The sequence below is a fragment of the Notamacropus eugenii genome, chromosome 3, assembly GCF_028372415.1.
Source record: "Notamacropus eugenii isolate mMacEug1 chromosome 3, mMacEug1.pri_v2, whole genome shotgun sequence".
NCBI lineage: Eukaryota > Metazoa > Chordata > Mammalia > Diprotodontia > Macropodidae > Notamacropus > Notamacropus eugenii.
This window is the reverse complement of record NC_092874.1, coordinates 177,671,687-177,694,816: the sequence shown is the minus strand read 5'-3', so window position 1 is coordinate 177,694,816 and position 23,130 is coordinate 177,671,687. Positions and strand designations below refer to the sequence as shown.

At 37.8% G+C, this 23,130-nt stretch overlaps 1 protein-coding gene across 1 annotated transcript in view; it reads right to left on the bottom strand.

Moving 5' to 3' along the window:
• The window catches only part of PRKCQ (protein kinase C theta), a 208,217-nt gene that overhangs the window by 45,086 nt on the left and 140,001 nt on the right, over positions 1-23,130 (bottom strand). The window contains exons 13-14 of the mRNA XM_072653421.1: positions 17,086-17,177; positions 13,774-13,836 (exon numbers count right to left, since the gene is read on the bottom strand). Of these exons, the coding sequence (XP_072509522.1) occupies positions 13,774-13,836; positions 17,086-17,177 (155 nt within the window). The remainder of the gene's footprint in view (positions 1-13,773; positions 13,837-17,085; positions 17,178-23,130) is intronic.

Here is a 23,130-nt window from a genome sequence, read left to right as displayed (position 1 = left end):
TCAGCCATTAGGTTGCTTAGTCAAAATTCCACTGGGCTGCAGCTTTAGAGATCAGAGGTATGTGTGCAGAGAGTGAACCCCTTATATCTGGGAATATAAAGTGAGAAATAACATACAGACTCCACCAAAGACTATGGAACATGGAACTCTCTTGGCACCTTCTTTTTTCTTCCATGTATTTGCCCCTTCCACCAGTGGCACAGTGGAAGGAATACTGGATCTAGACTTAGAGGACCTAAGTTCAGATCTACCATGTACTACCTCTGTGTGACTATGGGTAAGTCACTTTGGGTCTCAGTTTGTTTTCTGTAAAAATTAGGGCATTGGACTAGACGAGCTCTAAGGACCACAGCCTCTAAACTTATGATCCTATGGTTTCAAAGCATAATGATGATGATGATGATGATGAAGATGACGATAGCTAACAATTACATAGGACTGCCAGGCAATGTGCTAATAAATACTTTATATTATTTTGATTCTCACAAGAACTCTGGCAGGTGGGTGTTATTATTATCCCTATTTTCCAGTTGAGGAAACTAAGGCAAACAGATAGTATGTGACTTGTTCTGCATCATAAAACTAGTAAGTGTCTGATGCTGGCTTTGAGTTCAGGTCTTTCTGACTCCAGGTCCAGCACTCTATCCACTGCACCATCTAGCTTCCCTATAGCATAGATTTGGGAATGGAGGCAACAGATAACAACATGTGTCCTCACCAATTAAAATGCTGGAAAGTTCAAAGCAAGACCCAGAATTGGTGAAACTGATGAGATGTCACCAATACATGTTGGAGATGGGAATACAGTCTCTTTTTCTTTACATCTCCAGGAAAGTAAGATACCCCGTTAGTGGTGCTGTTCCCCAGACTGATATGGGGATGCTAGAGCTTTTGTGGTACACGGTGGTTGGCTGGTTTGTAGTTGGTAGACTTACAGTTGGAAGGCACCTCAGAGGTCATCTTGTCAAACACCTTCATTTTACAGATGAAGAATCAGGGGGTAGGATGTGATTTGCCCAAGGTCATATAGGAAGTAAGTGGCAGAGCTGAGACTTGTACCTGGGTCCTCTAACTTTATTTATAGCCTATATAAGAACACATTCTCTCCTCTAGAAGTACCTGGAAGAAAATTTTAGCACCTGTGTCCTTTGTTCTCAATTCTTTATCTGAGTCCTAGTCAGCTGTTCCTCTATCCTTTCATAAACTTTAATTTCTCTAGCATCATGGCACACTTATCAGATTTAACTACTCATTTAAAGAGCACTAAATGATAAGGAAGGAGTGGAGAGACTTGCCATGTCTCCTACAATAAGTCAATTGAACCCATAATATTTGACACATTGGGCAGGATTGTTTCATGGTAACTTGTCACTCAAATTAAAAGAGAAACCTGTCATCAGTAGTTGAAATTCCCCTCTTGGCTTTTGGTAGACCTTTAAATATATTACTACTTAAAGTTTGCTATTTTCTGTTATACATAAAAGCACCCAGGGCATGGGTATCTGTGAACTTCTGGGAGATCACTCTCAGTAATTTGCAGGTATCAAAAATAAATAGTGCAGGCATCCCATAATCACTCCTAGAGTAAGAAGAGATACAGTAGTCAATGAACACTATCTAGAAAACTGGAACTTGACTTGAAGATTATATTCCTCTATGATGGCTGAGTAGGTTCAGTTCTGGGAGACTATCACTCAATTTAGAGGAAATCCATTATCCCTGTAATTAAACCATAAATCAGGGGAACCTTTGGAATGTGACTATTGGTTTATCAGAATCCCCATGGTCAACTCAATTAGGTTCAATCACAAATTATGAATTAAGAGAGCTTTTGGGCTATATCCAATCAGAGGATCAAAAATCCTGAGTGTTTCCAAATAGATCCCGAGGTCTTAAAAAGAGTAATATTAAGCTATTGTTAACCAGTCTACTAAGAGGACAAAAGAAAGTCTTCTGTAAGCTAAATCTACTATACATAAACACTAAGGCAGAGACTACAAGAAGATGTGTAGTGCTAGAAATCCCATAGCAACAGGTAGAACAAAAAAAGACAAAATAATTCAATAAAATAATAATAATAGGACATCTTTAATTCCTATAAGCATGTAGCTTAATATTCATCCAAACTGCCTCTGACAACATTATCAAATTGTAGGGATGTCTTCTTCTTTCCCAAGTATTTAGGAAAACTCTTACCAAACTTGAAGAAAAATGTTTCAAATGGCTAACATAGGAACTGCAGAGGAAAAACAAATCAGGCTCCTAACTCTGTTATAAATGAAGTGTAGTTAGCTTTTTAAACCATTTCAATGACAGAATACCACAAATTTCATTTTAATATTAGGACTTGAAAGTGTGATAAGAGCTCTCCCTTCATTATCCCCAACTTATCTTTAGGAAAGAACAGAAAAAAGTTGTAAGAATTGGCATGGAACCAGTTGGCTTGTGAATATTTAAAAGTATTCTTTTTCTGAAAATAAATTCCCACACACATCAATGAGAGGGAGAAATATCCCCTAATAAAATCAGAGTTAGGATAAGAAAAAAAAATAGCAGTTTTTTTTTGGTAAGAAATTTCTAACCTGATTTGAGCATATATATATCTGTACTATTTTGTCTACTTTTGCTCCTTTTAGTCTGGCTCAGCAATAGAGGGAAATGGGAGAAAATCTGAAAAAGGACTGCATCTTTTGCTTTCAAAATTTATTATACTGAATGAAAGACAATTCATGAAACAGAATAAAAACTTCATTATGCTCAGTGAATCAAAACATCAGGCATGATTCTTTGTTTAAATTTTGTTTTGATGGGTTGGTGAAACTTATGATGGAAAAAATGGACTTTAATATGATTATATTAGATATATCCAGCATCATGGTTAACTTCCTTTGGATATGTTTCTCTATGGATTGTTTAGTAGGAACTGAAATTCTACAACATTTGGACATTTGTGCCCAGAATGCTTGAGTAAGCTAGCAATTCTCATTTTCTTTTCTGTTCCTTTCTCACTACCCCAACGAATGCCCCCCATTATGGAAGTGGAAATATTGTGGGATACAGATGTTATGTCAGATCATGGAGTGACCCTACTTATCTCCTTTACAATAGACACTCACTCATGCTCATCACTTTAGCTTTCTATAGGCTAAGAGGCTCAGAGAATCTCTCCTTTTTGTTTTGTATTGTTCTCTATCATTCCAGAGCAGCTCTGGGATAGAGACAGGAGGAAGGATTTCATGTATGATTTCATTGCCACATGGAACTTATGGGTGAGAAAAATTTCTCATCCATTGCGGGTCAGCATCTTCTCTGCAAGTTATTGTCACAAAAGTTGCCTAGAAGCTGTGACTTACTTAGGGGCACCAGTGTGTGTGTCAGAGGTAAGACTGTAAACCAAGTTATCTTAGTTCTGAGGCCAGCCCTCCATGCTTCCCGCTCTTCTCATTGGATAGTGATAATTTATAATTAGTTTACTATTAAAAGTAATTTAATTTAATTTTAAAAGTAATTTAAATTTAAGCCCTTGGTGTGAACAACTCTGATCAAGCAACTTCTCATTTTAATGAATGACAATCTCTCTGATAATCTTGTAGCTAAAAATTTTGTTATAGGAATAATGTATATTTTACTTCAATGCTGTAATTTTACACTACTGTTTTCAAAATAGACCTGTGAGAATGCAAGTTGTCGGTTGTAATCTGCCAAGACACTCTATTGCCAGAGCTCAGAATTCATGAGACTTTGGGAATATCTGTAAAATAAGCATGTGTTCATGCATATTGCTGAACAGTGCTGGCAATGTGTGTTAGCTAGGTTTGACTCAGCTTTCTCTTTCTGTCAGAGCACTAATGCTGCATTTGTAAGTGTGAAGAGAGACAATTTTGAATGCTAACATTCAGCATGCTTAGGCTTTAACTTTGAAACTGGAAAGTAAGCAGTCCTGAATGACTAATCTGATGCTGATCAGCATGGGTCTGTGTGCCCTCCAATATGAATATAAAAGTAAATGGAACAGTCTTGAGATTTGAAAATAAAGTAATTCCTGTTAACCAGTGGACTGGGAGAATTTAAAATCTCAGTAGTATGCAAAAGCCTCTAAAAAATCACTAAGCTAAAAGAAAAATAGAAGAACCTTAGGTCTAAAAGTTCTAAGTCCCAACTTCAGCTTGAAAGATGTTTCAGTCTTGAGAATTTAGCAAATCTCATTTGTTAACCATGTAATCGTAGAGTCCTGTTGTATTGGCCTTGATGTTCAATGAGAAAACAATACCTGCAGAATTTGAAATAAAAATAAGAATGGATGCACTGAACTTGGATTCCGGGAAGATTTGTGTTCAGGCCCTGAATCTGTTTCTTGTCAACCATGTGAATATAGGTGAGTCATCTGGCCTCCTGGTGCTCATTTGCCTTATCTGGACTCTGTAGTGCCTAACCATGGGTCTGAGTGAAATATACTAAGTGTGAAGAGTCTTCTCTCCACTCAGCTACTATATTAATTGTAATTGTCTTGTTTTGTTCTATTTCTTGAGACTTGTCGTGGGTTTTAAACTTAATTTTACAGACTTTGGAATCCTGAGATGGATTTGGAAAAATATCAGGAATCCTTTTGTTTGGAATAACAAGTATTGGGAACATTGCTTGAGGGAGCTTGTAGCCTTCCTCTGAATGATTCTTGTAGATGTTTTTGTGGTATCTAATGTTTAAAAGTGTGCATGTCAGCTGCTGTGTCATGATTTGGGAAGGTTTTTTCCTTAACAACTGGAAAGAAGAAGAAGGTTTAGGAAGTTAGAAAGAATGTCAAGATTCTAATTTGATGTGGGGAAAAAAATTTCCATTAATATTATGTCCTTGAAAAAAAAAAGCTGAAAGAATGGTCATATGTTTGAACTGGAATTCAGAGCTTGTCTAAATATAAGAATAAGAAAATTAATTTTTGGATTATAAAATTTGATATGTGATTCTTTCCTACGGAAAGAAGGTAACTTAATAGGTAATTAACAGCTGATGTGCTTCTAAATTCACTCACACTTTCTAGCAACTTGTTTGATAAGCTGAGTTTGTAGTGCCACCATTGAGTATCTAAGATAAGAGCACAGAACTTGAGTCCTCTTAGAAATAATGCAGATCATGAGGATGGAATATTTGAAATATAGTCAAAATGGAAAACTGGGGAGGAATGAATTTATTAATGCCAGTGCTAATATGGAACTGATTGTCAGTTTTTTGGATGTTGTTGTCCAGAAAGAAGCAATCTGCGTTGAAGTCTGAAATATGTGAATGCTTTCCTAAATACTTAAAGACTGAAATGACAAATGACAACTTGAACAGCATGGGTTCTGGGAGTGAGCAGTAGGAGGATCCTGCTTGAAGGGCAACTACATGGCACAGTAAATAGAGTGCTGGTCCTGGAGTTATGGAGACTCATTTTCATGCGTTCAAATCTGGCCTTAGACACTAGCTGCGTGACCCTGGACAAGTCACTTAACCCTGTTTACCTCAGTTTCCTCGTCTGTAAAATGAGCCAGAGAAGGAAGTGGCAAACCTCTCTGGTATCCTTGCCAAGAAAAATCCCAAATGGAGTCACAGAGAGTCGATCACAACTGAAACAATTCAACTATAACATAGCATGAAACACTTTGTAATGACTGTAAACTGTGGAGCTTATGGTATAGGGTCAGGGTCAACAAGAGTCCAAAAGTATAGTTACTTATATCATTTGCCTGTGATTCTTTGTGATCTTTAATTAGACACTTCTATTCATAATCACTGAATTAGAAGATAAATTGGTATTGGAAGTTATTTTATTTTTAAAATGTTGTTCATGACAATCACCAAGCCACCATGTAGGAGGAGAACTTGTAGACTACTTACCAGACTACTTACTACTTCTGAAGGAGATCTCTGAATATTAAACCAGCTTCAGGGAGATGAATGAGATCAGTGAGGAACATCAGGGAATCAATTTCACAAAGTTAGTGACAGGACTTTCCTTACTCTTCTTTTTTTTGTTTTCTTTTCTTTAAAAAGGAAAACTCTAACCTGGCTCACCATAGCCTTAGCTATTGCCCCTCTTGAATACTGTTCAGTTTTAGTGTATAAAATGACCACAAAAAGAAAGGGGCTGGATTAGATGATCTCAAAATTCTTTCTTGTTCTAAATCTATGCTGCTATTTTATAAAAAACTCAAACTTTACTCAGGATCAAAGAGGGCTGAAAGAAAGGCTGCCCAATGCATTAATTAAAAAAAGGTCAGCCTGCAATTCTCTGACTCACATCCAATAGGACAGGATCAATGTAACCTTTTCCCCTCACACAATAAAATCTAATTTATAAAGATATATACTTCCAAAATAAAGAATATATCCAACTGCTGTGAGGAGTAACTCTATCATCACCAGTGATGTGAATAATAATGACAGTAGTGGTAATAATAATGATAATAAACGTGTATCAGCTACTATGTGTCATGCATTGGGCTAAGAGCTTCACAATTATGACCTCATTTAAACATCACAACAACCCAGGTTATTATCCCCATTTTTACAGATGAGGAAACTAAGATGAACAAGCTAAGTGATTTGCTCAGGATCACACAACTAAGTAGAAATTTAAACTCGGGTTTTCCTGAATCGAGGTCCAGTGCTCTGTCCACTGCACTGCCTAGCTACTACTATTTGCAGAGACAAGCTGAGTCAGAAAAAAGAGATATTAGAACAAATGACACTTTTAAGACATCCCTGCTTTGGATAGTCACAGTAATGGGAAGAGTGCAAGACCAACAATTTCTTGTTGAATCCAGACGTCTGACAATATAGGTAAAAAAATATAAAATTGGCATCAGTTAGTCAAGAAAAATAATGTACAGTATGGCAGCTATTAAAGGAACAGAGCAGATGATCCTTAGTTCATGAACTGACTTAGAAGACCCCAAGACTGTGCTCTGGGGACTCTCTTCTTCTGGGTCCCTCTAAGGTAAGAATATGGTCTTGGTGAACCCTATCATAACTTGCTTTGGGAGATGGGGGCAGAATGCATTGGAAGGATTTTTTCCAGTCCCTCATATTTGCCTGCAGATCCATCTCATAGGTGCAAGATGCCTTTATATATGGAGTATTGAACAAAAACATGTTTATCATTGGGACACAGATTTTAAGTTATTATTCACCTTTGCTATGTGACCAGCTCACCCTCTTTTCCAGTTATAAATCTCTTTCATGATAACTTTTATGCATAATCCTTCACTGGTTAATGCACTGCACTCCATTTACACCCATCACGTATCTCTATATTGCTCTTTGGATAACCTACAGTTTTGTTCTGAGACGATGGCATGATGATGGCTTCACTGGAAGAATCTGAGGAAGATGAGTTTTTGTTTCAGGAAGAGTCTTGGAGTCATTCAAAGTGTTGCACAAATATAGTCTAGCCACCTCTGCTCCTTCCATTCAATTCCAGGTCTAGCTCACTGTCCATACTGTAGTATCGTCCAAGGAATGTGTAACAATGGACAAGTTCTATGGGCTGTGGGCCCAACTGCATGCATTCATCAGTCATTTGGATTTTCATCTGTGTGTATAGTTAAGCTTAATTCTTTTGCGTGATTTTGAATGCAACATAAGGAGAGGCTTGATGGAATCATTAGACTGTTGCCCACAAACAGGAGAATCTGGAGGACCTCATTCTCTGTACAGAACTTCTCTTTTATTTGGACTCTGTAATGGACATTCTTCTTGGTAGTGGTGACCACCTTTGGTGAGCAAGTTTCACTATTTTATGCCTCATTGGATATTGATAATCAGAGGGTCATTAAACTAAGTTTTGTTGTACCTTTCAAGGACTCTTGTATGTTTTGACATACATTTGGGAGACTCCTTTATGGAGAACAGTTTTAAATTTTACATTTATATGACATATATATGTATATATATTTACATATGTACACACATATATGTATTATATCTCCTATCTATCCGTCTATTCATCCATCTATCTATCTATCTATCTATCTATCTATCTATCTATCTATCTATCTATCTATCTATCTATCTAGCTATCCTCTCCTTATTTTCTGCAACAGATGTTTACAAACAAGCTGCAATTATGTCCAAAGTGGTATTTTAGCTTGGGTTCATCATTTTTAAGACAGGATGTCCTATATTTCTAGTTATCTTTGGATATCTGATAAAAACTAACTCCTTTATTTGTCTCTTCAGTAAGAATCTATGAGTCACCCCATCATTTAGTTGTAGTTCCCTTTTGTCTTGTATTCTCATTTATATTGGAAATGTTGATTGTTATGACTTGGATCTTCTAGTAATATTTTGATTCCCTGTACTCTGGACAAAGGTCTTACATTTAGAGCACCAAAAGTTATTAATGTTAGTAGACCCCCTTAAAAACAGTGTGATTGTTCCTACCCTCTACTTTCCTTTCATTCATTCTGTCACTTTTACTGAAGAGACAGAATGAAGACCTCCAGAAATGAGACCACCACATATTTTCCATTGCCATTGACAAAGAATTGATTACCTAGTGGCACTGATGGCAGCCTGTATGTGCTTAGGTTGATTTTTAGGAAGCAGACATGAACTGTCACTGGGATTATATTTGAAGGTTTGAACCTGCCGGAACTCATGCTCCATTAGCATAGCCTTGAAGAACTCTAGGTCATCTCCCCATCATGATGAGTCACTGAATTTTGTGGAGATATGAGATCTATTTGCTATGTTAGAAGGATGGCACCTACAGCAAGGGAAGCAATATCGTATACTGATCTTGCTAGATGACATTTGGAGATTTAGTTCCTATTCTGTTGTGTCTCTTTTTTTGAAAAATACTTTGACAAGATGGACCTCATCCAGAGGAACATGAACCAAGATGGTAAAGCAACTTTAAATATTTTATAAGAGAATACAGTGAAAGAACTGGTTATGTTTAGAGGGTGATATGATAGAAATTTTCAAACAGTTGAAAAACTTTCATGGGGAAGAGGGATCAGAAATGTTCTGTCTGGCCCAGACTATAGAACTAAAACAAGTGGGTAGAAGTTTTAACGAAGTTTGGTTCAACTAATGTTGAGATTAGTTTAACTTATGGAAAAATTTCCTAACCATTAGAAATACCACAGAGTGGAAAGGACTGCTTTGTGGTAATGCTCCCCATCACATGAGCTTGTGATGAAGATGACTGAGCACTTCTTGAGAATGTTGTAAACAGAATCCATGATTTAGTCAGGAGTTAGAGAAGATCTATAAAGTCTCTTTCATCTCAAAATCTATGATCATCAATCTTATATTCTGTGAAAACTCCCTGTCTCTTGCTTCCTTGGTACTACTTAATTTTTATTTTATGAGTAAAACATTAAGAATAGTTAAGGGAAGTCATACTAAGCCCTTGCTTAGTCTGCTATGAAAAACAAACAAAACAGATTAGATGAGCCAGAATGTACTTAGGAAACAGTGATTTCTTAACAAATCATTCTTCCCAACAACCTCAATTACAATATCTACACTAAATTACTTGCCTGACAATTTAATTAGATTTCAGTAGCTACTAAAGCTTTAAAAACATATTGTATGATGTACTCATGCATTTTTAAAAAATACTATCCAAAAAGAAAATTGAGTTTTTAAAATATATATGTGTGTGTGTGTATATATATACATATATATGTATATGTATATGGGTATGCGTGTGTATGTGTGAGTACACTCACACACACACACACAAACACAAACACACACTCCCAACAATTGAAATATGAAGATTCTATGTAACCACCAAACCTGAATACACCAATTGCAGCATGATATGATATGATATGGAGCCTCTATGTTCTAGTTCACTTATTTCTCTAACTAAACCCATTGATCTTAGAAAAATGATTTTACTTTTCTGATCTTCAGTCCACTACAGTGCTTTTCAACTGCAACATTATATCTATAATCCTCTTTTGCTAATCGTCATTAGAAATATGTTTTGAGGGTTTTCATTTTTTATAGCAAAGTTCTAAGATTTTGACAAATACTGTTTCAGCGTTTTTTTTTTTTAAAAGTTGGTAAAGCTATAAAACTATTCCATAAGAACAGCTTCCTAATCCATATCCAAAGAACTTTTACTTCATTTATTTGTCATTGTCAAAGTCTAATTGATTATCATAGTGACATCTACAAAGAGCTATTCCATGCATTTTCCTTTTCTTAAGTCCCCAGGACCACTTTCATTCACTTTTGTCTCAGTAGCAGACCCCACTTCCTACTTTACTGACATCAACACTATCATCGTTAGACTCCTCATCACTTCTCTTGTTTTTTTCAAAAACCTCTCTACATCCTTGCCCATCTTCTTCTCCTTTGCTCTGGTCTCAGAGGAGAAAGATGCTTTACTCTTTGTCAATGTCAGCTCCTTTATTTGTGTTCCTTAGGCTGTCCTTACTTTCTCCTTTAACAAAACCTCCCTTGAGTCTGCCATTGTTTCAAGTTATCATTCCATGTCTCCTCTCTTCTGCTGCCATAGTATTTTAGTCAGCTACAATCTGTGTCTATTCACTACCCACCCAACTTAATTTCATTCAACAGCATTATCAAGTATATGTTTACAAGGTGCCAGGCATTGGGATAGATCAATAAAAGCCTAAGGATACAAAGTCAAAAATGAAAATAGTTCTCAATCCCAAGGGATTTACATTATTCCTTTATCTCTTAATTCTATGTAATCTGGTCTCTAATCCTGCTATGCTGCTGAAATTGCTTAATCAGGTCATCAATAAATCTCAGTTTCTATATTAGATGACCTTTTAAAAATTTTCATCCTTTTTGACATATCTGCTAACAATCTTCCCTTATTCTCTTTGGATATTTTCTCTTTCTCATTTTTTTTTTTTGGTATTTTCTCTCAGCTTCCAAGACAGTGAGTACTCTCTCCTAGTAATCTTGTAATTTGTCTGACCAGATAAAAAAGAGTCTTAGTCTCTTATGGTTCATCATTTCCTTCTGACTTCTAATCATGGGGGTTTCCTAAATCTCTGTCCTAGGCCTGATTCTTGCCTTTCTCTTTATTCTCTTACTTACTGATCTCCTAGTTATCTGGAGTTTAGTGATTATTTCTTTGTGGGTGACTCCTAGACCCAAGTTCTGCCCTGAATTCCATGTCTGAAACTTATTGTCTTCTAGACGTTTCTGTCTGAATTCTCCAGAAGCACCACAAACTTAACTTGTCTGTGGCACTTTGATCAGTAGGGGGGAGGGGAATGGTATCATAAAGACAGAAATAACTAATCAATCCATAGGTGCAAACCAGTTATCACCAATGAAACTGTATAAATCCTTGCCTTTGCTCTTTCATACCTTATTCTTAATTTCCATTGGCTGTCTTGGATCGGTGGCAAAAGTGCCAACTCCTTTTGTTTTTTCCCCTGGGCATAAAACAGTATAAACCCCAAAGTTTTGGCATCATTAAGGCCAATCTATAGGTCTAGTGGAGTCGACCATATTTTTGATATATTGACTATTGGGTTTTTGTTTCTTTGTTTTGAAGATGCAACCAGTTTGATCTCAGGTAGGGGCTGTGACATATTCTATATTGGTATAAAGAAGACCTGTCACTTGTTTTAGCATCAATAATTATACCTAGCTAAGTTCTCTGTGAGTATGGGTTGTAATCGTCACTAGAATTTGGAAATGGATTGTTAACAACGTCTAAAATTATTTCTTCCCCTTAAACTTCCTTTACCCCTGTCCCACTGAAGATACTACATTCTCCCAGGCACTCAATCTTGAAACCTCAGTCATCTTTGACGCTTCCCCATCTCTCACTCCTTGTAATATCATCACTTGTCAAGCCCTAATCCTTCTCCTTCCACAACTTTTCTTCATATCTGTTCCCTTCTACTTTATATTCTACTTACTTATGTTCATTCTTCCCCTCCCTTACCCCCTCCTAGATCTCGTAAAACATAATCTCTTTGAGTGCATGGACTGCAATATTGTTCTATCTCTAGTACTTAGTATGGTACCTAGTACATAGTACCAACATGATAAAAATTTGAAAGTTTATTGTCAAAATGGTGTTCTATATAAGTATGCTTCCTGAACAATTAAAACCAGGTTCCTTTAAGCACCCAAAGTTCTTTTTAACTATTCTTGACAGAAGTCTTTCTAAAATTCATTGTAAACTTCTTTGTTTCTTCAACAGAGCACACTGATGTATGTGGAAGGAGATTAACCCTTCTCCTTCTTTCTTCCTCCTACATCTTTTAGAAACATTAAATATTTTTAAATTATTTGCAGTCTTTGGACTAATCTGAATGAGAAATCTTATCAGTCTTTAACTATCAATTCCAAAAGGAAGCCTACTCCTTTTTCTCTGGATCATCCCTGGAAAGGACTCCTACATGAAGTAATTAGGGGAGAGACTATGCTATCGATATGGTTGGATCCACATTAATGAGATTATGTTAATCATCAAACTGAGGAAGGAAGAAATCTTGATTACTTCTGGGCAAGTATCTCTACTTTGGACCCGTTGGAAAGGAGCATCCTGAAAGGGAGTGATCAAAAAGACACTGAATGGTTTCAGGAAAATGATTCACTAAGGGTATGCCAAAAGTGAAAAGATTATTGGTTTCTTTTTAAAAAAATTAAATTTTAGTTTTTATGATGCAGCCTGTTAATTGAACTTTACCTGGAGTGCTCCAAATATGTTTTATCTCTTTGTGGAGTTTCATTTATTGTTTGTGAATGATATAATTAACTGTGAAATGGCTTATGTTAGAGATTTTCAGAGTTATAGGATAGATTCTGTCTTTGGTGCTGTTTTTCTCTAAGCAAAAATGCTTACTCAAATTTAATAAAAATTGTTTTTGGCAGGCTTGTGTCTAAAGTGTAAAGTATAGAATTTCTTTCTGTAGTGAACATAAAACCTTTTTTGTTATTCTTGTTGACTTGTTTAGTCATTTTCAGTCTTATCTGACTCTGACTCTTCATGACCCCATTTGGGGTTTTCTTGACAAAGATACCAGAGAGGTTTGCCATTGTCTTCTCCAGCTCATTTTACAAATGAGGAAACTGAGGTAAACTTAGTTAAGTGACTTACCTAGGGTCACAGAACTAATAAGTGCTTGAGGCCAGATTTGAACTCAGCAAGATGAGTCTTCATGACTCCAAGCCTGGTAATCTATTCATTGTGTCACCTAGCTGCCCCATGGTTGACTTAGAAATCATCATTAGCCATAGCAATCGTTGTACTTTGCTTTAATACAATTCTGCTGCTTCTTCCAGTGACATTTCCCATCTTCCTCCTCTTCCCGCCTTTCTAAAATTTGACCTCTTATAGATTTGTATGCAAAGAGGAATGGAATTTAAAAATAGAGCAATTAGCTTAAGCATAAATGGATGACAAGAAGCAGCCAGTACCAGCATGAGAGAGGGGTAAAAAAGAAAGGGTTAAGAAGAGAAGAAGTGAGGGAAAAGGCAGTGAAATGGTGCCATTTTCTCTGGATAGACACTAAGGTCTGAGAGGCAGGGTGGTCCTGCGTATCATCATGGACCAAGTCACTTAACCTCTCTCAGTTTTAGGCTAAGATTGCAAGATGGAGGGAGCTTCCAAACTCCCAAAGTCCCAGATCCTTAAAGTATTGATGTATGTGCACAAGACATAGGTACAGAATATCCAACCACCACTGCATGTGGCTGCCTTTCAAATACAGTTGGGTCAGTGCAACTCTGATGAATGAAGCAGAATTTAAGAAATTCTTCTCAAGGAACAGAACCTACCTGTAGATGATGCCTCTGGAATGAAGGAACTGTAGTCCAAGAATAATTTCAGCAGCATAAAACCTGGGGGAGGAATTGAGAACCAGGAATCATCATGGATGCATTTTAAATAACTGCTTTTCCAGGCTACTTTTGAACTGAAGGATACACATATTTTTCCTTTTGTAGTTTTAATAAAATTATAAAAATTAAATTAGATTTTCAGATATAACTACTTATGACTAGAAATATTTTAATATTTTAAACATTCCTTTGAAGCATGTAGGTACACAGCTGTCCTTAAGGAGTTCAAGTTACTAGGCTTGGTTACATTTAAACTACATTTTCAGATTATTAAAAAGTATCAGATGTGATTCTGAGCTCTCTCTGCAGGATTATGGAGGACAGGAAAAGATGCTACAGGATTAATAGCAGGCAGATGTTCTGATTTTCAAAAAGTAAAGAGAGTGAAATGTGCAAATTATGCTCTGATGTTTTTGACTTTGACACCTGGCAGAATTGAAGATTATCTTTTAAAGATATGGTATGTAAGCATTTAGAAAAGGGAAGCGGTGATGACTGTGAGTTATAATGATTCAACAGAATAACCTTGTTTCCTTTTCTCACAGTATAACTAAGTCAGTAGATCAGAGAAAGGGTAGCTAAGGTGGTGCAGTGGATAGAGTGCTAGCCCTAGAGTCAGGAAGATTCCTCTTTCTGAGTTCAAATCTGGCCTCAGACACTTCCTACATGTGTGACCCTGGGCAAGTCACTTAACTTTGTCTGCCTCAGTTTCCTTATTTGTGAAATGAAATGGAGAAGGAAATAGCAAACCATTTCAGTATTTTTGCCAAGAAAATCCCAAAGAAGAATCAGATTTAACTAAAAAAAGAACCGAACAATAATAAGATCAGGGAATGTTTAGACGTAGCATTTCAGCAAAGCATTTAACAAAAGTCTTTCAAACAGTCCTTGTGGAAGTGGTGGAAAAAAGGTGGGATGCTCTCATTTTGGGCAAGATGGAAAAAGGTAGGCTAGATGATAGTACGATTAAATTGACTCAGAACTGGTAAAAAGTTGGAGCCAAAGAATAATCAATATTGAGATATCTTAACCTGGAGAGAGTTCTGTCATGGGGTGTCAAAGGGAGCTGTCCTTGGTTTTGTGCTATATTTTCATCAGTGACTTGGATGAAACCATAGAGGGCTTGCTTGTCAACTCTCTGTTGCACAAAGCTAGAATGGCTAGATAAACGTGATTGATAAAAGAATCAGGAACCAATAAGGTCTTTGTAGATTAGAATTATTCCATAAGAAGAAATTTAATAATGATGTGCCTAAAATCCAATGTCTGTGTTTGAAAATCAACATGAAAGGGGAGGAGTAGCTAGACAACAATTCATGTGAAAAAATTTAGAATCAATTAATAAACATTTATTTATATTCTGTTAATGATATATTTTATATATTATAATTATTCATATATTTTTATATTAATAATATACATTTACTAGGTACCTGCTATATGCCAGACATTGTGCTAAGCGATGGGGATACCAAAAGAGGCAAAAGACTGTCCTTATCTTCATCTAGAATTTAAGTAGATTGATTGCTCAATCTGAGACAATGGGATGATAGCAGACAGTCAAGCTAATATGTACTCAGGATGCATGGAGATGAAAAATATCCATAATGGAAACTGGTTCCACTAATGCTTTGCCCTCATCTTCTTATATCATCTGGTGGTACATTTGGTGACTTCTGAGCACATTTTAGCAGGTCCATGGACAGAGTCAAGTATATTTGGAGGCAGGCAACCAGGATGATGGGAGAACTGGTGCCCATGCCAAAGAAGATGGGATGTACAGGAAGGGAAGACTCAGGAGCTCATAAAGATTGATTACAAGTATCTGAGGCCTGGAATCCTTCCTGGAAGGGGGATCAGAGTTGTTCTGCTAATAGCATGGGGCTGAGCTAATAGAGACAGATAGAAGATGAAAAGGGAGGGTTTTTTGCCCCAACATAAGGAAAACTTTCTTAACTATTATAGCTGTTTAAAAGTAGAAATTTACTTCAGAAGGTATAGTGAGTTTTCCCCTCACCAGAAGTATTCAAACAGTCCCGAGATTGCCACTTTTGGAGGATATAGAAAGGATTCTTATTTAGATCCTGACTAGAATAGTTGAATTTGGGGATCTCCTTTGACTCTGAGTTTCAGTGACAGGGGAAAAAGGATTTGAATACAGAGCTTTTTTGCCACCAAGTCTAGTATTGTTTCCCTTATGCCATTCTTCAGCCTTCCTTTTCTTCTACTCCAAGCACTGAGTCCAATCAAGTTGACTTAAACTCATGGGATATGTGTCCAGATTATATAGAAATGAACATGGTTGTAAGCTTGGTAAGAAATTAATTGGCTTATTTAAAGACTAGGAAAAGTGCAACGTAAAGATTCACAGTGGAAGCCTCACAAGCAGAGTGTTTTCCTATTGGAGACATTCCCTGAGGTGGAAATTTGTCCTGGAATTGGGCTATGGCAACTGGGGAAATAACATCTAGGGACATGGTGTTGCCCTCAAAGGAACTGAGAAATATGGAAGAAAGGCAGATGCAGGGAGTGAAGATAATGAGTTCTGGTTTTGGACATGTTGAGTTTGTGATGACCATGGAGAATCCAGCTGGAAGTATGCAGTGAGTTCTTGGAGACTCATTTAAAGAGAGAGGTATAGTTTGGATCACACTAGGGGTTGCATTTGTATGGAGAACTTCCAGTGACAAAATTCCTTTTACCAGTGCAAATAAAGAATTGTTCTGCAATTGTGTGTGTTCGTCATTGCTGAAGAAGACCATGCCATAAGAGAAATGATGACATGACTTGTACTTGACTTTGTTTTGAGTGAGGGAGGGCTGTGCAGGTCACCAGCCTCATTTCTCCTCCAGAGCCATCTGAATCCAGTGACCAGATATTCCTCAGGATGACTGGAGATGACCTAGGATGAGGCAATTGGGGTTAAGTGACTTGGCCAAGGTCACACAGCTAGTGAGTGTCAAGTGTCTGAGGTGAGATTTGAACACAGGTCCTCCTGACTCCTGCACTGATGCTCTTATCCACTGCGCCACCTAGCTGCCCCGTTATGCAATTATTATAGTCTTAGAAAGTGACATGCCATTAAGAAAGTGACTGGATCAAAGTTCCCCAGACAGGCCAAGGTTTTCCTGACTGAAGACAGTTTTTTATCCATGATGCTTAGGTTGAATCAGTGACTTCTGCCCTCTGGCAATACACAATCAGCAGCCATGAAAATGAGGAAAATTCCAACCATTAGATGGTACTTACGTGGCCCTACAAAGATCAAACTTGTGGCAGTTTTGGATATGGTACATTAGGTCTCCTCCATTGAGATATTCCATCACAAAAAAGAGGTTTTCCTAAGGGAAAAAAAACAATGGTGACTTTTTTCTTCTCAAAATAATACAAGAAAATTTAAGAATTTCTTTTAAAATTACTTACATGTCTTTAAAGGGAGGGAAAATGTTGAAGACATTTAAAAAAGTATGAAAGGTACAAAGAGCACACAAATGTAAATAAAGCATGCATTGGGCCAGTACCTAGTGACTCCACTCACCCACTCACATGCTTTGCAGCGTTTCAATAAATCAGAAGGGTGACAATCATAGCTGGAGGGTTAGCTTTTCACTTCTCTTGCTAATATGTGCCCCACTGGGAAACCCTTTGGTTTGTACTAGGTAGAAAAAGCAGAAAGCTGGGATTTGGGCAACGGTGTAGATCTAATTGAATTTGTGGAAAAGACAGACAGAAGCATTCATAAACACATGATAGGGGTTAGTTAATTGGTGATGATTAAATGACAGTTATGTCCCAGTGAGAAGAACCTTTCAAGGTCTGGAACTCTGACTATAGGAATTCATTCATTCATTCATCATGTATATTGACTACCTAGCCTGTGTAAACGAATAAGTTATTGAGAACGATACAAGATGAAGATGTGGTCCCATCCCTCAAGGAACTTAATCATCTTATATAACTATAGTATAAAGAGGTAGTAGGAACATTCAGTAATCTAGAACAGGGCTTCTTAAACTTTTTCCACTTTGGACCCCTTTTCACATTTCCTCAGCATTCCTTGGCATTGTATGACCTGGGAGCATGTGCAATGCAAGTGTGCATGTTGTATGTTCAGAGCCAAGGCTGTAGTAAAATTGTGGGATGCAACATGGACAAGTGCTTCCAGAAACACTTCAGATTCATTACATGTTTGATTTTTAATTAATTTTTGGTCGTTGCACTTTCAGAAACCTTTTACTGTTGCCAAATTTTTCATGACCCCATATGGGGTCTCAACCCACAGTTTAAGAAGCTCTGATCTAGAATATCAGAGATGGAAGGAATCTTGTAGATCATCTCACTTCAGAATCTCAGAATCCTAGAGTTGGAAGGAACTCTGGAGTCTATCTCATCCAACCTATACCTATTTGTAACTTCTCTGACAAGTAGTCATCCAGCCTTTGCTTGCGGTCTTCTAGTGGGAGGGAACCAACCACTTCCTGAGGCATCTCATTTCACTTTTAGATAGCTCTGTTAGAGGGCAGCTAGGTGGCTCAGTGGCTAAAGCTCTGGACCTGGAGTCAGAAAAACCTGAGTTCAAATTTGACCTCAGATACTTACAAGCTGTGTGACCCTGGGCAAGTCACCTAGCCTTTGTTTGCCTTCATACACTGGAGAAGGGAATGACAAACCATTCCAGAATCTTTGCCAAGAAAACCTCATGGACAGTATTGGCATGCTATGGTTCATGTGACTGAATGACTAAACAACTACTATGAGAAAATTTTCCCTACATCTGTTTGACATTTTCCTCTCTGTGACTTCTACTTTTTGCTCCTAGTTCTATCCTCTGAGGTCACACAGAACAAATCAGATTTCTCTTTCTTATGGTAACCTTTCAAAATTTTGTATCCCCAGTGCCTAGCACAGTACTTGAGACCTAGGAAAGACCTTAGCTTAAAAAGACCAAGGTTTCCCACTGTATCCGAGGCCATCTCCAGTCATCCTGTTCTATATCTTGCCACTGGACCCAGATGGCTCTGGAGGAGAAAGTGAGGCTGGTGACTTTGCACAGTCCTCCCTCGTTCAAACTCAATTCACTTGCAAGTCATGGCATCACTTTCTTGATGTCATCGTCCTATTTGAGAATGAAGGATAAACAACAACTTTATACAGTATACAGTAGGTACTTAATGAATGCTTTTTGATTATTTTCCCGAAAGTCCCTTCTTATCTAGCCTACATATTTCGAGCTAACCCTCACACAGAATGCTCTGAAAACTTCATCATCCTGATCAACTTTTTGCTGACTGATATCAACTTTTTGAACTTAGGTGTAGCACTTTATATTTATCCCTAATAAGTTTCATCCTGTTTGACAGGGCTTTGTGTTCTAGTCTGTCAAAATATTTCTGGGTCATAACTGTCATCCAATGTGCTATTAATCCTTCCAACCTTCAAGTTATGAGAAAATCTGGTAGACTTCCCATCCATGGCGGTTTTTAAGTCATTAATAAATATGCTGAAACAGCACAGGGCCAAGGGCAGATAATTGGAGTCTACTGACTCAGTAATGAAGTGCTAAAATTTAGGGTTATTCATGAACAGTGAGTCCAATCACTGGTCCTTTCACTGCTCCCCACTGCGCTCTGATTCTCTCTACCTGGAATCACTTCCTGAACATGCCTTTCCCACAATCTTGATTAATATAGCACAATGTATCAAATCATCCTAGTTAAGGCCCAAACCAATCTGTAAGAAGCCAGATGCTATAATCTTTGCTCCTCAAGAAGAAAATGAGAGTCACATTTAGAGGCAGCATGGCATAGGGCATGGGATTTAAATCTAGGTCTTTTCAACTCTAACACCAACACTTTACCTCGAACACTGATTGTGTGACCACTGACAGTCACTTAAACTTCTCTTACCTTTGGTGTTCTCATCTGTCAAATGGGGGGAAAGTTAGAATTGATTCCTTCTTATAGAAGTTTATGTTCTGATGATCCTAAGATGAATAGGCACCTGTATTATGACACAGTGGTAAGAATATTGGATGGGGAATCTGAAGACTTGGGTTCGAGATTCAGCTCTGTATGATTTTGGGTATTGTTTCCTGATCTATTGTGAAGATACTAGAGTAGGTGACCTATGAAGTTCCCTCCAGTTCAAGGTTTCTATATTTTTCCTGTCTTTTTTCAGGGATGATTTCTCCGTCTGCGGGAATCCAGGATATGAGTTAGTTAGAATATTGAGTGAACATGTTGGACTGGTATAGTCACAGCCCCTCAAGATGCATGTATGTAAGGCTAATGAAGCCAGAGAATGGGCATTATAACTTGTTCCAAAAGGCCCTAGCCTTTTGCTGGATTGGCACAGTTAGACTCAAGTTCCACCCTGTCTTTGCATGGTGGTCTTCCACCATTCCTCTCTCCCTATCAGGCAATTAAGGAAATAGCCTAGTTTTTCTGGTTCTTAACTACATTATTTTCTTTCACTGCTGGATGATAGGACAGTCCCTGAGTGGTGCAAGATGGTTCTTTGTCTAAAACTCTATTTAAATTTTGAGGCCTAAGAGGCCTGGGTCAGTGGTGGGAAACCTGCAGCCACAAGGCCACATGTGGTCCTCCAGATCCTCAAGGGCAGCCCTTTGACAGAATCTAAACTTCACAGAACAAATCGTTTTATTAAGGGAATTTGTTCTGTGAAGTTTGGATTCAATCAAAGGGGCATAGGTTCCCTTTCTCTGCCTTGGGCCCTTGATTGTAATGTGGAAGCTATTGCAAAGTTACCTTTGGCTGAGGGTGATGGGGGCTGCACACTGACACTGTTTCCTATTGACATTTATTTTCCTCCTGCCCTTGTGAGTAGTTATAAACTTTGGTAACTACCATCCCTGAGCAGCTCTGCTGTTCTTAAAACTAACTCTTTTGTACTATGTGGGAGTGTGTATTTTTTTTAAAAAATAGATTACAGAATGCTCTCAAGGCTTAAAATTGTTATTTGTTAAACCCACATGGTCTTATGAAGCATGAAGCAGTCAGAGATCAGTGGGGGTGGAGGGGATGTGTATGTGTGAGGGGGGTAGTGGATGTAGGCTGTGTGTATGTGTGTGTGTGTGTGTGTGTGTGTGTGTGTGTGTTTGGTGGGAGGTTTAAGTGGGTGGTATGTATGAGAGAAGATTGCGTACATGGGTGGGGATGATGAGAGTATGTTTTTTGAAGTTCTGACAAAGACCTTTTTGTAGATTTTTTTGAAAAAAAAAAAAAGAACCAAAAAACAAAAACCTGAGTATTTTAAATCTCCAAGAGGGTAAGCTGGAGGCCAGAATTATACCTGCCTTGTCTTCTTGCTATCTTCCTCCTCATTTTATAGATAGAGAAACAGACCATGAAAAACTTACAGCATTACAGAATTTGTGAGTTTTGGAGGTTCCTCAGTGGTCAACTCCTGCTCCCAAAGAACTGACCCCATAAGTGTACTCATCTTTAGTTTCTTCCTGAAGACTTCCAATGGAGAGGAATCCACTGTTTCCTAAAGCAGCCCTTTCCACTTTGAGCAGCACCACTTGGTAGCAAATTTTCTGACCTGATCATGTCACCAAAACTGCTCTCTCCAAAGTTACAAATGGTCTCGTAGTTGCCAAACCCGATGTCCTTTTCTCAATCCTCATTCTCCTTGGTCTCTCTCTTGGTCATTCCCTTCTTCCTAAGACTCTTTCCTCTCTAGGTTTTTGGTACAGCACTCCCTCCTGGTTCTCTTCCTATCTATCTGACTACTCCTTTTCTGTCTCCTTTGCTGGATTGGCCACCAGATCATGCCCCTTAACTGTAGGCATCCCTTAGAGTTCTGTCCTGGGCCCTCTTCTCTTTTCTCTCTCTACTACTTTACTTGGTGATTTCATCAGCTTCCATGGATTTAATTGTTATTTCCATGTTGATGATTTTCAAATCTTTCTATCCTGCCCCAGTCTCTCGGTCGACCTCCAAATTCACATCTTCAACTGCCTTTTATTTATCTTCAACTGGATGTCCAGTAGATGTCTTAAACTCAATTATGTCCAAAATAAATTGCAAGCCCTCATCAGTCCAACTCATGCCCCGAAAGAAAACACCTTACAAGCATACCTCTTACTAGCATCTTCTTGAAAAATTCCAATGAAGGAGAATCTACCACCTTCTGAAGCAGCCCATTCCATTCTGTACAGCATTATTATTAGAAGTTTTTCTTGATTTCCAGATAAATTTTCCTCTTTGCATTTAACCCTTGTTCTTAGTTTTGTCTATTGGAGTAAAAAGAACACTTATAATCCCTTTGCCATGTAAAAGCCCTCTAAATATTTGAAGATAGCTACCATGTTCCCTAGGGTGAGTCTTCCTTTCTTCAAGCTAAAGATTCCTCTACTTCCTTCCACCTCATCTTCATATGGATCATAGCATTCTAGATGTAGGGCTGGAAGGAATCTCAGATTTCTAGTCCACCCCTCCCTTATTTTGTAGATGAGGAAACCAATTCCCAGGGTGATGACGGTGCTTGCCCAAGGTCATATGAACAGTTAGCATGAGAACCAGTATTCAAATCCATATACTTTGACTCCAGAGTCAGTTCTCTTTCCTTTGTATCATAACCATGAGACCTTTAACCCTCCTGGATGCCTTCCTCTGTACATTCTCCAACTTTCAAGAAAGCACACAGCATCGGGAACAAGATTCTTCTAGTGACGTTTGCTCTCATTAATATTATATGAAAACTTTCTAACCTTATCTCTTTGTTCAAACTAACAAGAACCTTTATATAAAACAGAGTGGGTGGAATCTCTCTTAACTGCTCCAGAGAACAAATGGCAACAGTGCTTAAAATACAGGATCATGTGCTCCCTCCTCCCCTCAAGTCTTTCTCCAGTCTTCAGTGATACTAATGCCAACAATATTAGATGAACAATTCTATGCAAGCACAGAGAAGCAGCTTACAGATCCTAGAATGGTTCCTATTTAAAAATTTACAAATCAAAGGAGTATTGAAGTGTGTGTGTGTGTGACAGAGAGACAAATGTTGGATAAATAACCCTAACCAGTGTTTTTAAACTATCTCAGTTCAACTTCTCATCATTTCCCGTATGTAATTTAGGATCTGTATCTGGGAAATGAGATAGGATCCAAGCTTAATTCAGTGATAATACTTACCGAATATGTGTTGTTCTAATACGTATTAACAGAAAAAGAATGGTTGATGTATAGCATGTTGAATGTCACATTTAATACTATTGATGCTTTTCTTTGGCTACACAATAAATCTACCAAAATGATCCTCATTCCATAC